This window comes from Anopheles arabiensis, chromosome 2 (assembly GCF_016920715.1).
Source record: "Anopheles arabiensis isolate DONGOLA chromosome 2, AaraD3, whole genome shotgun sequence".
NCBI classification, from domain to species: domain Eukaryota; kingdom Metazoa; phylum Arthropoda; class Insecta; order Diptera; family Culicidae; genus Anopheles; species Anopheles arabiensis.
Genome location: NC_053517.1, coordinates 10036464 through 10053793, shown reverse-complemented (window position 1 = coordinate 10053793; position 17330 = coordinate 10036464). Strand labels below are relative to the sequence as shown.

Genomic DNA, 17330 nt, shown 5'->3' with positions numbered 1-17330 from the left:
TCCTGCCATTGCGGGAGCGGTCCCATGCTTATGGGATGGGGTTCTTACTGCTTCGCCATTTAAACGGTAGTGGAGCTGCTGCTGTTGTTGTGGCGCCTTGCCAGCAAAGGAATCCGTTGTCCTTGGTAACGCATTAAAGTTGTTTGCCCGTCAAGCAGTTCCTTTGACGCCTTTTGAAGCGCAAAACGCAATACAAGAATCCGGGAAGAATCGGGCCGCCAAAGACCGTGCCATCTACGCGTAGCGTAATGGCAGATTAATCGTTTCCAGATAACGCCGTAACAACTCGACTATGTATCGGCTAAGCATCACATTACGACAAATTGTTGCTAGCAGTAGGACCGTTGGTTGTTGTTGTGTGGGTACTGGCGCGCTTGCTTAGATTGTACCGCGCAGTCCCGTGAAATTGGTATCGGCTCCGATCGGCTCGGCTAACAAACAATCTGAAAAGGGCGATAGACGACCATGGTGATGATCTACTTTTTACTAATGACATCCACCCCCCCCCCCCCCCCCCCAAATCGGGAATCGGGAAGGCAAGGCAGCAGGTCTCTGCTTTCAAAAGCTCGAAGAAAACGGGAGTGAGAACGGATTCGTTAGAAAGTACCATTAACTTTACTACGTTGTTGTTTTGGTCCTCATAGAAACGTCGCACTACGCGTCAATGGTGGCAAGTGTGTTTAGTGTTTGTTTGGGTGGCGGGGGGGGGGGTTCCTTTAAGCTTGTGAGTCAGGAAAGGGTTTGTTAAAATTGTTTAACCCAGATTTGGAAGTTTTTTTTTCTTCTATGCCCAGGTCTGTTGTTGTGCGACGGAATCGGTTATCGTGCAGTTGAACGTGGTAAATAAAGCGGAGTAATTTGTTCAAATTTGTTGTTTTTTCTACCAAAAAAAAAACTCAATTATATCTTTTTTTTAGCCCGGTTCAGTTCTGCTGCATTGAATTGATATAAACAAATTTATTTCCTCACAGTGCAGAAAAGAGGGGGGACCGAATTGCATTGAATGCATTCAATTTAGGGTGGCCTTCGTTCGTTCTCTGCCGCACGGTTGGTAAACGCCGACCGGAAGGTAATGGTCGAATTGATCGTGTCCGGAAATGGCGCACCAAATGAGTAGGACTGCAAGCGATAGGGCGAATAGTGGCAGAACGAGATAGCGCGATTAGTTGAGCTTTGTCAGAATGTTTGTTTCAGTCGCCATTTGACGAGGGGGGGCCATGTCTGGCTGGATGTTGTTTTGGGGACCCTTGCTTTTTTGTAGAAACCCCTCTTTGCTCATTAGCCCTTTGCACGGAGGGCAACCATTGCCACTGCTCTGACATTGACTGAAGTGCAAGTTGTTGATCATCCCGGTTTCCCCGGACAGGTTGCGAAATAACCGTACCGAGGCCAGTGTTGAAGAATAGTGACAACAGTGAACAAGTAGTGGAAGGATAAATGGCAAAATGTAAATAAATGGAATTTGGAAAGCGAATAATGTTGTCGTAATTGTGTTGTTAAGTGATATGAAGTTAAAATGTATGAAAAAGTGTGATAATCACAATGATCGCGGTGCAAATCCAGCCGACTGGTTCGGAAGAAAGATGAGTGCAATTATACAATAATTCAGCAAGTTAAACTTCAGTTCATCTGTGTGTAGTGTAAAAGTGGAAAAAAATCTCCAACATCCAAGATAAATTACTTCAGCAAATCAATGTGTAGCATGCATAGCTGCTAAGAGTATCCGAAAAGAGTGTACGTATGTGTGCGTTTGTAAAAAGCAAACAACATGAACAGTAACGGCAACGAGGGAAAAGCAACGACAGCATCTGTCTACCGTCTACTGCAGGTAACTCCATCTTCACGCTCCTGCTCGTAGACAATAATATTTGTATCTAAATCAAAATCAGTGAGCCAATCACTCAATTTGCTGCCCAATCGATGCGCATTACATGATCAGACCGTTTTGCGGTAGTAAATAAGTACCGCTCAGGTTCCGAACAGATATCGTCAAATCGTCCATTCATCCAAACAAGGAAACAGCCTCACCCATCAGCAGCAGCAGCAGCAAGAAAGCGATCGATCTCTGTTTAAAAGTAGAACATTAGCCAGCCGGCCCTGCCCGGTTACGGCCGGCTGAGCTGTATCTACTCGATCGTCAATTAAGATCCACTTATATGATGTTGTCTGGCTGCGCAATGCTCTTCGCAACAGTAGACCACCTCCAGTGCCAGTGACCGGCAATGACGCGTGACCGATTTGTGCAGAAATTCCCGTCGACCCTCTGTGCGTTTTACCACTGCATCCTGATGCACCCTTTAGCAAACTCTCCGTTTTTGTACCATATGTTTTGCACTCTTGTTTTAGAAACCCTTCGATCGTGGGATTAATTAGCTTGATCAGGGTGCCTTTTTGATTTTCGTTGTCGGTGCAGATTGTTCGAGATGTTTACCTAAAAAGGCACAAGCAGCTTGTTTGCTGGACCGTAACCGTTTGATTTGATTTTAGAATTTTAGGGCCCAAAAAGCGATCATCATATTCAAGAGAACTGTATCATATGTTTTAGAAGAGTAGCCTTTTTCTAAAGCCATGGTCTTATACATATTATACAACACATGTTTTAACCCCTTTTCTCGTTACCCTTACTTGCAGAATCCCGCACCGATATGCATGTTTTACTTTGCCCATCCCTTCGGCATCACTTCCCCTGCCAGTGGTGCGAAGCTGGCCCAAATTCGGGCCAGTGCCACGCAAGGAAGCAAACCAAACGGACCATCGGCCGAACACGGCACCGCTGCCACCATCAACGCCCCAAACGGGGAGCTAAAGCAGCAGCGTAAATCGAATGGAAAAGTAACGGCGAACCCGGGTGCCCGGCATCCATCGAAATCGCACCGGAAAATCAATGGTCTTCAGGGCAGTGATGGTGCAGTGGATGGTGGTGGTACGAAGGCGAACCATACGTCACACCGGGAAGCAGCACCAAAAAAGCACCACAGAAAGCACCGGACCCATCGAAGGATTAGTAATTTCGAAAAGTTTCTGCTCGAAATCCAACACGCCCACACGTGCGGCCGTGGATCGTCCAAGGTACGAAGGATCGACCGGGAAGATCGGCTAACACCGCTGGTACCGTGGCCAAGCACCATCTGGAATCGGGAGTTTCTGCTCCCAACGCTACTGCAAGCCTTGGCCCAGCAGCACGGTAAGTCCCAAATTTGCACACTTTTTTTTGGTGAGTCTACACATCGTGGAGCCGAAAATGTGGAATAGTTTATGGTACAGTTTTTCGACCTCCCTCACTCTTTCCCTCTCTCTCTATCGGTTTTTCCGGTAATTGCATTCCATTATAACCCATCCAAACAACCAGCAGCGATGAATCAGCTCGGCTCCGGATCGGGACACTCATTCCGGCTAGACACTGCATGCGAGAGGGCAAAGGTGTGCCGGTTCGTACGGCGGCAAATGCCACACTGTGTTTGTGTGTGTGTGTGTGCGGGGCATGTGTGAAAAAAATGTAAACAAAACAGCTGATGGAAAACGTGTTGCTAGATTTTCCGCTCTCGGCCGTTTTCCGGTACACGAACGGGTTGGCTCTCTTGAGCGTTTTCCCGCCGGAGTGCATCCGGCCGGCACTCACTCTCCCTGTCGAGGCAAAGACGGCGAATGATGAGTGCCGAAGGGGTGCTTCTACTTTTGACAGGCTAGTGTATTGCTGTTAGAACGGTAGAATAATATACTTTTTGGGGAATGTGGTAAGAGAAGAATGGAGTCGCGAGACTCAAAAACTCTATAGGCCAAACATGCTAAAAATTGGGTTTTATAATTTTTATTATAAAAAAATGTCTCAAAAATAGTACAAATATGTGTTTTAAACAGGCTTTTGCGAAATAAAATTGTTTAAAATTGTATTGCAGTGGAAATAGCTTTACATCTTTGCTTTGAGTTGTATTTTTAGCTGGATTCTGTTTAAAAAATGAACCATTTGTCATTGAAATTATTTCCAAACTGATGTTTGTCTTTTTATAAACACTATCTATTGACTGGCTAGTGTTACAAAAGCTTAGCAAGCCTGTATTTTCTACACAGCAACGCAACGAAGCTTATAATCCCTATCGCTGCGTGTGCTCCCAACCATGCGTTCGATGAGTGTCATCGGCTACTATGGTAGTAGTAGCATCTCGATCGATCCACCAACCGCTGAGTGAGTGTTGGTCGCTCGAGCTCACAAATCGGTTCCAAACATTCGCATGGACAGCTTGGTCGGTTCGCAGCTAAACCGTCGACATTGAGTCTGTTGACGGCTGCCGACGGAGCATGTAGTGTCGTTCGCTCGAAAGTCGGAGTTGGTGTTCGACCCGCACCGGGCCCAAACCCAAGCCACTGAACCGGGGACGGTTGCAGCGAGCAAATCAAGAGAGACACAATCGAAGGTAAAACGCGGTTACGATTGTTGTTAGTAGCTGACATCGCGCGTCAAGTTTGAAAGACAAATCGGTCCCGACCGTAGATCGCGTATCGCGCTGACGGTGCTTTTTTCTTTGTGCAGCCAATTCTACAATACTTTGCCGGCAAAAGTGCAACGACGGTGTTCGCGAGTGTACCAGTAGAGAAGACACCTTCGCACGCGTGCTGGTCAGTGACGGTGACCCCGCGAGGTCACCACTTGGTAGGGGATGGCCGGTTTGTCGTGTCTGCGGTGCCGTGTGCTTGCAAGGTGAAAGTGAGATGCGTGCAACGGTTTTTTTTTTTAATTTGTTTGTTTTGATGGGTGGTTGCTTCTTTCAAGGGGGCTACGGTTCATCAAGTGCTAGTGCAGAGTTTTCGAGAATCGAACAGTGAAGCAAGCAACCGTTTTTAACGCACCCAACCCCCGAGTTTATTATTCTATTCACAAAAGAAAAACAACCGCATCGATATGGTGGATAGTGGTGGAGTGTTATCGCAGGTGGTGTAATTTGAATAATTATAAAACATTAAACTACCTGCAAGGCGCACCGATTTGCAGGCTCGTAGAGTACACACTCCGAACACCGCACAATGGTAGTGTACAGTTCTACGCAACAGGCGTATGTTGTTGTTAGCGATTTGAACAGCCGAGCAACTCTAAGCAAGCGTCCCGGCTGCGTCAAGCACTGGCAACACTTTTCCTCGGGCAATTAAGCAGAAACACAGACGACCGGCACCGGCCATAGCCGCAGTACGGCCCGGTGCATTTTGTTAAGGTAGGTTCTCTAGTCCGCTTTGAGAACTGTTTAAAGGGAAAAGGGGTGGCGCTGGAAATGAAAAATTTGCAACCCATTTTTCCAAACCATCTCATTCCACCTCTCCCAGTTTTCCAAACATTTCCGCTTCCGAGTTTTTCCAAGAAATTACATGCAAACAAAACCAACCCGAGCTGTGCACTGGTGTGTCCTTTATCTGGGGAATACGAATCCAGGCAAACAGGGAAAAGCTTGTTTGGACACTGCTTTGCTTACACCCTGCTTGCCTGACACCATCTGGCGGACTGTGTGAATGGGAAAGTCAATTTTCTCATGCAGGAAGTACGTCTTCTTGGAAATGAGTGTTCCTACTTGTTGCGGGCCGGAGAATGAGAACGTCTGAACACAATGTTTGCGTAGTGTTGAAAGATCGCAAAAACGGGAATGAGAATTGAAAAATCCAGCTAACTGCCTGAGGGTGTTTCTAGCAAACTCTCCACCAGCTGCTTTTAGCATCGTCGCACTAATAACATAATTTTGTTGTACGACTTGCATACTTTTAGGCGCATTCGTTAATAATACTTGCTGAGCGTTTCATGAAATGCAGTTTGCAAAGCTTGTATTTTTCTATTGAATCTCTTAAAATGACTCAATATTGGGGAAAAATAAATCGCTCTGCGTACATTTTGCCGAGCCCTCCGTTAAACCGTGTGCCATATTCTATTACACATGTTATACACGGGAAACACGAATCAATTTGCTTCCTCATCCTCATCACTATCAGTCCATGCCAGTAAATTACGTTCTCACTCGTGTACAATCGATCACTTTTCCTAGAGCGCATATTACCCATTAGGTAGAACAAATTGACCGACAACCACTCGGTACAGCCACAGTACTTTCGTGCCAAGTTCCCGTTCCGACCCATCATCAAGCCGCCGGGACACTGCAGCGGCTATCAATGGTGATGTAGCTCGTTCGACTATCGATTACAAGACTTGTGTGAATGTTTGAGCAGGAAGACGTAAAAATAAAACCGCTTGATTACAGCCAATAGTTCGTTGTATCAGCGTATCCGTTTCTAAAGCAAGAGCACCACCTCTTTCTCGTGCCACAAACGAACCGTCCAGTTTAGTTACACCGAGCCAATCCTGAAGTCCTGAAGTGCTTTGGCGGAGCAAAAGGAGCACAAAACAGCTGGATCCGTTCCCTTCGCTTCTAGTTCATAATTTATCGTCTCAAAGTTCGTTGAATTCAATTCACACAAAGCGAAGGCGGGTTTCGTTCGCGTGTTCACATAAAACTTTCAAACGTGAAGAAAACTTTGAAACCTTAACAACAGTATGTGCTCTTGAAACGGGCCCGGGTCGTGTGTATGCTGCCTAGCGGGAGGTTAAATGAACAGTCCAGGAGGTGTGTGAGTGGAGCTGTTGGACTCCAAAAACAGCTTGTACTTCAGTTTTCTGTCTGTAAGACTGAAAGCAAAGGCCCTTTTTAATAGTTGATGTGCTTGAGACGAGAGAGAGAGAGAGGGCGTTGGTGTTGCATACTTTTTGGCTATTTGTTTCATTTTTGGCAAGAAGATCCAAAGAGCAATAGCCTAACACCACCAAAAAGTGTCAGTCAATAGTATGAAAAGCACTGTTGAAGATGTTATCAGAAGGTGTGTGACTTTAAGTGTAAGCAAATTCATGAAATTTGACTTCTGAGGTGTAGAATGTGAAGAGGAAATGTTTTGCATTTGACTCTAATGAGCATTCTCTCGTTCTACCTGCTAATAATATCTCTCACTGTAAGAGCTGAGCTCTCTTCAACGAACCAAACTCATTAAAACATAACGTAAAATATTTCCCAGAACCATGGCATATGCTAGAACCGAAGCGCTAGACGGAATAAAACAGACAGAAAACAAACACAACATTCCGCACAGACATACATTTACGACATGTCCTTCTCTCCATGCTTCATGCATCCGCCAAAAACGAAAGACATAACGAGCGTAGCCGTGCTAAAGAATGAGTCACCCGAGCAGAAGTCATGTGCTGTAGGGCGACGGCGAAGAATCCACAATTCGTCTCCACAAAGAACGGCTCCCGGTCCCATTGCATGGTTTCCCAATTTCCCATGTGGCCCCAGAATATCCGATCAACTGCTCGCTCGGTCGCTTATTAGTGGAGCAATTTTAGCTTCCTACGAACGAAAGATCGAGAGATGGAGCGAGAGGTTCTAAAAACTCTGGGAATCATTACTGGAGACAGCACCGTAACCATAGACCATAGGGTCTAGGGAATCCAACAGCTCCCGGAGTCTGGTACATCGTTGGGTACATCGTTCCGTGCGTTAACATAAACTATTTTTGGCTCTACAGGAAGGTATGGGACGGTATGGAACTGCAGAAGGGAATGGAGCATAATATTAAAAATAAGCACAATTTGATTCATAGTGACTCTGGACGGGGGAAAATGGCCAGAATATTTAAAAAAAATGCAAACACATGATGTCTACCATCTGTCGCGGGTAACCTTATTGACATTCAGCCACGTACATATATGTCACAACCTATCCATCCGTATGCTCTGTGCTGGATACACTCTCGCGCGATATTGTATGCTATTATCCTACGCCAAACCACTTTAACCAAGTTACCGAACCGAAACGTTGTCTAATATGATTTACAATGATGCATATCTCGTGTTGTAATAATGTTACCGCCACAGTCGCATTTGAAGCTGTCAATGAAGATTACCTTTGTTAAGAGTAGGTCAGTGTCAACTCCTGGTTCTAGGAAGTTTTGAATCAGATTCGTTTCGTACTTCAATTTTTCCAACATGCTTTTGAATGAATGGTGCTTGGTGATGCCTTTTCTTCTGAAGCTCACACTCACGAATCCCACACTCTTTTTGGATTAAGTGACAACGTGTTGCTTATCTACAGGGAAGTGTCACGTAGCGCTCGTCTAGGAAGCACTTGTGCCGGTTCCTCACGGATGGGAATGAATTGCGCTGGATGGTGCTTTCTTTTTTATCGGTCGTTCGTTCTTAATATTTGCTCCAATAAATCTCTTGTACATTTTTTTAGGTTTTTTGTTGTTGTATGTTATATCCTCACTGTGCTCTATATTTTCCTGCCGCGATATGCACCAACCACAGCGAGAAGCACTTTCTCGTACTCCTCGTGCGCGATCCTGTGACATGTGGGGCGTGTAGATAATCTTGCTTGCGTTTTTATCGTCGTCACTCAACGTATAATAAACCTCTACATTGAGCGAGTACATTTGCCTTCCCAAGTGTCGGTTATAGCATCGTTCCAGCGCCCCATTCCTGCTGCATTCCCGTGGTGCAGTGTTTACCCGCTTTTCTGCTTGCACTCTTCCTACTTGCACACGGATTATGCCCATCGATCCGGTGCATGTGTAGGTACACACACACCCCTCATGGATTGTTAGAATGCACCCGCGCTGTTCCCTTGCTGCAGTGGTTGCGGTTTGCCTTTAGAGGGGTTTATTTTTTATAGAGATTGTTCTGCTCCTCCGCAGCTCCACTGGTCTCTTGTCTTCGTCTATTTGCAGCAATTGTGTTACGATCGATTGAAGGGATAAACGGTTGCGAAAGGTCATGGTCACGGATGGATGGGAGAGATCCCCCCCCCTCCCCAAGACGATATGGAGTGTAAAATGTGGTGGACAAGCATAAAGGGTGACAGCTGTGAACATTTTGCTGATGCACTGTACCAATAAGGAAGGTAGGACGAGAGCTTTCTACGATGATATGACGGTTTAGAGCTTAATTGATTCTTGCGAGCCTTTTCGATCGGAATGGAAATTCTAGCAGAATTGAGTTACAAAAAAACGTTAACAAATGGTCGTTATTGTGATGTTCGATAAATAAGAGTTAAATTTAGCTCATAATTCCACTTTAGCAACTTGGCAAACAAAATCTGTATTTAATTTGGCCTCATTAACTTCACGTTCGAAGTAGTCTCCTAGTGTGTATTATCTTATGGTAGATTAAACAAGGCGATTTTATTACCACCGTGGACTTAATATCACTCAAGTGGACGGTTTTAATAGAATAATTGCCTTCATGAGAATGCAATTTTTAAAACGATTTCAACCCCATCTACGGATCCACAGTATCGTTGCATTTTGCATGAAGAAATGTGTTTTACATGCAAGTGCGTTTTTTGCTCCTCCTACTCTTGTATCACGCTTATCAAAACAAATCGTTACCATTCTTCGTTCGACGGTCATAAAACGCGCCGCAAAGCATGACCCCTACAACACTTAATTATGTCAACAAAACTGTGACGAACAGAGCGGAGCAGTGATAAGATGAATCGTAAAGAGCCTGTCTCACAATCCATCACCGACCGTCTCTGGCAGCATCGAAAGGATGGGACAAGCAAAACAAAAATCGTGTTTAATGGAGGAGAGCCTGTAACAACAGACCCGCAGGAGGGGCTGAGTGATTGAGCATCGGTCGGCTTCGGTCAGCACACATTTATCGATGAGACGTGACCTCGACGTCGGTTCGGGAAAGTGAGAAGATTGCTGTGCGGTAGCGGTTGTTTTGGCGAACTTTTCTTTCATTTTCTTTGGGGGTGTCATTTTTACTTGCTTGCGCTTTAATGGGCTACAAAGTGTTTCCATTTTTTTGCATGCTTTTTTGTCGTTTACCGTCGATGAAAGCATGTTAATCTCCAATCGGAAGGAACTGGGAATTGATGCGTGAGAGAGAAGATGCGACAAGAGCGTTCGAAGATTGTTGATGGCGTTTTGTAGCGATGGTGCGGGAAGATGAGTGTTGCGATGACAAAGATTCTTGTTGATGTTGATGTATTAACATTTTTCCAAGAAGAAGTGCTTCGTAACATTAGAAGCACGACATTACTTGAATACTTGAATGTAGACTTCGAGTAAACACTACTGAAGAGTTCCTACAGAGCACTTTTTTTGCTTAAAAAGAGTTGTTACTACAGTGGTAGTACTCAAAACTGCTGAAGCTATAAAGATGTCAACAAATTAATGTCAAATAGCTAGGCTAAAAGCTTCCGCCTAAAATTAATGTACATTTTAAAATGTAATAATTATGTTTATTGCGCAAACACGTGTCACCATCATCAACACCCAACCAAAAACGAGGTTACGAATGCTTACCGATTGCTGCTTACTGTCGGTCCCTTTTCCACCTGTACTGTACTGAAGGGTTTATGTATTTGTGCCCCAACCAAACCACTGCTGTTCGCCTGAATGGAGCAATTAATTTCGGACACTCCAACGAAACCTAAAACCGGCAAATCGCACCAAACAAACAGGAAACCACTCCGGACCACGTGCTAACTCGGCAGGGAAATGGGGCTACCGCTGCCGAGTCGCACTGTGCGCGCTCACTTACCAAACGAACTGCGCCTTATGCCTTCCCCCCTAAACGGATCCAAGCCCACACGCCTTTCTTATCGAAAAGTGTGACAGTTGGCCACTGGCCTGAAGCAAAACTTTCCGAGACTACTTACGCGTGTGAGTTAGCCTAGCTTTAGCCGGTGCTTTTTTCCACCGTTTTTTTGGCTTCAATCTGGGTCAATAGCCGGTATGGGTCAATAGCTTTTCCACTTTCCACCGGTGTGTGCTGATTGGGAGAGGGGTGGAACATTCTGTCCCGACTTCGGCACCGGCAACGATCGATCAGCACCCGCACCCGAGTCGGAAACAGCGAATCACAACAACGCATTAGTACACATTACGACTGTTCCTTTTGGGATTTGGCCCATTTGGCCGTTGGTGCAGGACATTTACCCCATACCACCCATACCGTGTGCCGTAAGACGGTGGCAGAGTTCTATCGTGGTGCGCGGATCTAGTTCAGACGCGAGTTTAATTGCTCCTTTACCCGACGTGGCCCAGACCGGCCCGGCCCGAAACCTAACCTCATTCACTTTCGTTAACCCCTTTTTTCCTACTTGGGTGTGTACTTAACAACACTAGACGGCTAGGCGGCTGGCTTAGCGGATAGTTTTTGGGGTGCACATTTAAGGAGCGATGCTGGTAGGACGGTTTTTGGCACGCCACACGACGACGATGGGAGGCAGTAGATGGTAATTGCAGATCAGCATGCCCATCAGGAGAGTTGGACAGTTGTCAGGACATGAAATTCTCTAATCTGATGGCTAGATAGATAATTCGCGTGCTATCTTTCCCTCTCTCTCTCCTTCTAATGTTAAGGTTGGTCCTCAAGTTTCAAAACATCTCTCCCCCAAATCACCAGCGTGGGTGGGGGAGACTCTCTCCTCAATGAGGGCATAACTTTCTTTGTTAGCATTGGGAGGTGTGCTAACGATGTAAATTTTGGTCCATACTTTGTGGAACTTAACTGTCCTGCCCAACATTTTCTGCCTCAAAAAGAAGAGAAAAAAAAACGGCAAGCGAAGAACACAGCAGAACACTTACAAGCTCTTGAGGACGTGCCCACGGACAATGGTGTGGGGCATGCCCCTTGCTTCAAAGCATGCCGTGCCTGTACAGGTGGTCGAAACGAAAGAAAAAGAGACCCTCCTAACTAAGCGGCACAACTCAAACAATGTTTATTGTTTTAGTGCCAATACTCGACCGAGAGCGTAGGCAAATATTTCGCTAGGGAAAGAAAAACTCTGCAGCAGCAGCAGCATCCCCTTGATACACAAGGGCCCGGCCCAGAAGAACCAACGCGTGCAAACCAACCCAAAAACCAATAAACAGTGTAACTTGAGCGCTCAGAAGCCCATCTCACCCGACCCCCTGAGATTGGGAAGAAACCTAAGCTTTTACTAACCTTCGCAATGACCTTTCGGTACCTGCCGTATTCCTGTTACTGGGACTTCATCATATTACACATCGGCGCACGGGATTTGCAGCGGAAATGTACCTTTCTCGCCGCAGACGACTCGGCACTTTCCAACGTTTCAACATTTCGATATCGAGCCCTGCGAGATACAAAGATGCGAAATGTGAATGCAAAAGAAAGGAAAGTCAACATTTCCTGGCAGAAAACACAATCGGTCTACTGGGTTCGGTAGGTTCTGGATTCTCACTTGAGTTGATTCAATTGATGGTGCTTTCAAGTTCGAACATACCGTCACAGTATACCCGCCGGAGGCCTACCTCAACGGTAACACGGGGATGTTGTTGGTATTGTAAAAGTAATCACCAAAGAAAGTGCTACCGTTTGGAGACCAGTTCCAAACAAAGTCACAACAACATCTTATCTTGACGAATGCTTTTGTAACTTGTTCACAAACACAAGCAAGAATAGTTATTTGCTTTCAAAAGCCATCTAAAATCGATCACATCCTGTACTTTGTTAGTGTGCTGAAGGTGTACCATTATAGAGGGCTTTTGAATGATTAAGTGCGATCGAAAACGGTGCTCCTGCGCACAGTTTCTTTATCAGAATATGTGATGGTAATGTGGTCGATAATTCACTTCTTTCACTCACATAATGATGAACATCATTTTGGCAAACGCTTTACAAAAACGGACCTTTTTTAACGTTACCAAATTCTATGTTTTTTGCGCCCTTTACAAAGGATATGATGGTCGCATTTTTCACTCCTCAAACACGTCTTTCCGTTACCGTACCATACTTTGAGCTACACGTGTTCCACTCACGTGTTGATTAGTGCTCATCGCGCTATCAATCCTCACACAAAAATAAATACATGCTCCTACAGCACTTTGCAATTCTAATAATGCACATTAATTCAATATTGGAAAGGTTTTGTGTGCAAACACCGGTTGACAATAATACTTTAATAGGGTAGATAAATTCTACGCGACGTCTATAAAACACCCATCAATCAACCCTCCCCGAGGGGCCGATGCCATTTCTTTGAAGGCATATTATAAATTAGCGCTGAATGTCATCGACTTTAACTTGGTTCATTAAGCGCTTTGACGCCGGCCGTGTCCTCCGTTGCACCGTAATTGAATGGATCGATCTCACGTTGCATCGATCGTACCCGTTGGAAGCTACAACCTACCGAGGCAATGCAATTGTTTATACACCACCGTGTTTCTCGTTGGGGTTTCGCTAATTCAACGCACGAGGGTGACACAATATTGTGAAGAGTGGATTATAAATGGTATCGCACTCTGATGCACAGGAGGTAGATTGAGTTATTTGCTTTGAAGCAGAAAATTATTCCACTGTTGCTTTAAAGATCTATACTTTTCCTGGTATTTTAAAAAGCTTAATAAAGAGGATACCTTTCATGATTTCAGTATTGACTACTGCAATACGGCTACATCCAATGCTATATTGGTCGTATAGAACAGCTGCAACCCACGCTATTTCTTCCGGAATTGTCTATTCTTATTGTACCTTTTAATGTTCCTCTGTCATTGGACTCTATTTGATTGTAGTCTACAGTCTAGACAGAGCGAAAAATAAAAATATCTTCACCCAAGCACCACCGATCAAGAGTGGAACAAAGCCCTCGCGGACACGATGAGTATCGTCTTCCTGGATCCAACTACCCTGATCCCATACTACACTAATTGACACATTTGCCATTTTCGTGGTAGTCTTCCCCTGTCAAGGCCCAGCCAGACTCCCACGGCGGCTTGTAACGCAAATATATATTTTTCATACAAACAACCACCTTCTAAACCATTTACTCTCTCAGCTTGTATCTTCCGAGCTCACGTACTTCACTCTCATATCGACCACTAGAGATTTTGTCTGAGTGGTGTGTCTTGCTGTGGTGGCGCTTCGTCGATTGCTACCGTCACACGTGGGGGGGAGTGTATCGATCTGCTGCGGTAATGCCCGTTCGATGCTCAAGGTCATTCGAAATCGTCGTCACGCCGTTCTGATCACCAAACATGATGCTTTTACATTCTTCTTCTACCCCATCTCCTACGTGGCCAGGTTGGCGAACGGTTTGGGAAAGGACGATTGAAATGGTACGCACCCCCAAACATCCACCAAACCAACCCCATGCCTAACACACCTTCCGTCACAAACGTCGTTTCAGTTGTCTGAAATAAAAACGTCCGTTTCGAAGCTCAACGGTAGGAGGAGTAACCAATATGCATTATTTATTTACTGCACCAAATCCAACCAACCAACCAACCCTCTGTGCCCAATATCATCGGGCCTTGGGTGATGAAATGTAGCTCAATCTGATGGTGTTTTTAACACACATTTAATTCATTTACTCGTTTTCACTTTTGTGAAGGGGATACCGCGTGAGATAGGGAGCTTGTTTTGGTTGCGAATGCGGGGAGCTGTTGAAATGGTCTCGCGTTCCGTTGATATAAGCGCCATCAGGCAGAGATAAGATCTACTATTCAACGAGTGTTTTATGGCGGTTTCTGGTAAGGTAATAAGTATTAAACAATAAACGACAGGTTAGCGTGAACGTGCATGTTAGTTTGACGTTAGTTCAAGTATTTCTATGGTTGTCTATTGCATTGAGAAGGATTGAAATAATTGAAACATTAATACATAAAATCAATATTTTGTTGTCAGAGATGCTTCTCCCATACCCTCGATAGCATTTAATTGTTTGATATAGTTGATATTAGAAAATGAAAAATGACTGTGCAGTGGTGCTAATCCAATCTCGCTTAATTACACACAAACCACACCGAGTACCGCATTATCAAATAATAAAACAGCAAACAACGAACGGCATTACCAATGGACTGTTGATTTTGAAGCACCAACACTTAGCTGGCCTTACTACTGTGTGGGGCAGGGGGGACAGCGTGAAACAATCGAAACACGATCGTGAACCATATCTTGGTCAATCGACACGTACGCACGTACGCCCGTGGAACGACGATGTTGTCGGTGGTGGTCAAAAGCAACACGTAGCGATGATGTATGATAATTGTGTGTGTGTGTTTTCGGATTTGATTGATTTAATTGCTTACTATTTTCTCATTTTTTCAATTCTTTTCCACAGGACGCAAAATTCCGGACATCGAGCAGATACTACGCACAGTACGGTCCGCGTGGAATACACCGAACTCGCAACGATCACATTTGCAAAGGTAATAATGGAACATATTTTAATCGGTTGATAAACGGAATGATTATTCAATGATGCTTCTGTATGGTGGATACTCGAAACTGACCTATAAAGTTTTGAGCTTTGAGTGGATCTTGTTTTCGTGGGACCTGTTTAACCTGTTTCATATGCAGGCGCTCTGGTATAAACCTTGAGTAGAATGGATGAATTAATTGCGTTATTTCTTCCTCTGTCAGTTCTCCCCATTTTTTGTGCGTCCTCCTTCAGCACGTGGGACTAATTAAATTATAATCCACACACCCAGAGTAGTTCGCATTTTACCGACAAACACACAAAACTGGGAATTATTTCTACTTCTTTCACTGTGCACCCTCAGCCGCAGGAAGTAAGGTGGTAGCTTACTGTAGAACCTAACCTCTTCCGGTGAAACCGTGGTGCTGCCACAAAACTTGAAACGCCTTCAAAAATACAAACACCACGTCCTCTCTGACGAAAAAAGGGAGTTAACACGCGTGAATAATTAAAGGCACCTCCGTTTTGGCAGTAAGTTCCGGCGAAGGGTTTTGATGCGAAGCTAGAATAAAACGGTACGGAGCAGAAAACGGAAACTACCCTCGGTAGTAGTAGTAGTAGTAGCAGTAAATATAATAGTAAAATTATAAACAGCTCCACAATTATTAACCGAGGAAATGGGCGTAAATATCCGCCGCTCGACGTTTCGAAAATGTTCACTCCTGGCGTCAGATTTTTCACGCTTTAACGGCTTTGGAAAAATCGAATGAAAAGCTTATTAGCAACCCGAGTTTATGGAAAAGTATGTAAGGTCTTGTTCATCGGCCTCCACAAATGTGTTGTTCGATACTGCCAAAAATAACTCCATTTTAAAACGTACAACTTACATATTAAGGACCTCCAATAAACCCTCCAAGGATCGGCTACTATTTCGCATCTTGAAATTCGTTTCATAAAACCAAGCTCAACAAGTGCCGCGTTCCCAACTGGGCAGCAGATAATCGCCAAAACCCCCACAGCACCGATTTTCTGCTCCCTTCTGGACCCCGTTCATAATGACCCCCTCGTTCAATCCGTTCTGATTCTGCACGAGTGCTCCCTTGATTGAATTTAGGATCAACTGTTTACGACACCTCGGAGCCTTGCGGAGTGGTTTTGCCGAGCAACCCAAACCCTCATTAAAAGCGTGCGTTAGCCAGCAGTGATCCAACAAGAACGATATCCCCCGAAAAGCATCACCCCAACAATTCAAACGGATTTAGACGGACATTGCCACATTGCCGAAATGGGGCTGCACATTAATAATGCAAGTACATAATATTCTTGCACCAACCGGCAAGGGCCGTCGAGAGCACGAGGGTAGAAGGCGCGCACGTACGTGCTGGGAGAACCGGTCCCGCGCGGCCGTAGTCGTCGACGGGGGAATGTGTTTTTGGTGAATTGCTATATTCCCAACACCTGACAAACATCAGCAGACGAAGTTGGTTCGTGATTTTCACAGCATTTCCAGTCAGCCCACGCGTGTGCGCAAGGAATATGTTTCATCTCCTGGGTAATCAGGTTGAGTGTGGAAGCGATTTGATGGAATCATGATTTGGCTTTCGTGGAGAAAACACAAACAAACCGTTCTTAGTTGAAGGGCCATCAAGCATACGGCACTTTCCCAGATCTATTAGCTGCTAATGATGCTCTGGAGGTAGTTGTTAGCGTTGCCTGAAGTATAGTAGAGAACTCGAACGCTTCTATTTGAATTATTATTAAAATCAATTTTAATGTGTAAAACAGCATTTTGCTAAATTTTCCTTTCAAATCCCAAACACACGCACAGTCACTTTTCGACGCACCCGTCATTAGTACACTGAGTAGCGTGGCGCCATCTATGAAACGGTAGCGCAGACTTTCAGACCCCAGCCCAGACCTCCTACTCACACATCGAAGCAGAAAGGGAAAGTGACACCTAAAAAGTTCATGAACTTCTTCCTTATGTACCTGAATAATGTATTAACCACCTATGTGCTGCCCATCTGGTCCCTCTTGGCGGTAGGTCCCCGATGGTCAGTGCAGGTCTCCCTTTACCCTTAACCGTTGCGTGAGGAGGAGGCAACCTGTGAAGCTCGTCTCGAACCT

General features: G+C 45.0%; 1 protein-coding gene across 4 annotated transcripts in view; it reads left to right on the top strand.

The window, feature by feature from the left end:
• The window catches only part of LOC120902949, a 43919-nt gene that overhangs the window by 1792 nt on the left and 24797 nt on the right, over window positions 1-17330 (top strand). For 2 of the 4 annotated variants that reach the window (XM_040312052.1, XM_040312061.1), the window contains 3 exons: window positions 1367-1828; window positions 2632-3184; window positions 15126-15213. In XM_040312052.1, coding sequence (XP_040167986.1) covers window positions 1769-1828; window positions 2632-3184; window positions 15126-15213 — 701 coding nt within the window. In that variant the 5' untranslated portion in view covers window positions 1367-1768. Of the gene's footprint in view, window positions 1-1366; window positions 1829-2631; window positions 3185-4256; window positions 4413-4528; window positions 5205-15125; window positions 15214-17330 lie in introns of those variants that run through there. The other 2 variants (XM_040312080.1, XM_040312090.1) reach the window with 2 other exon arrangements.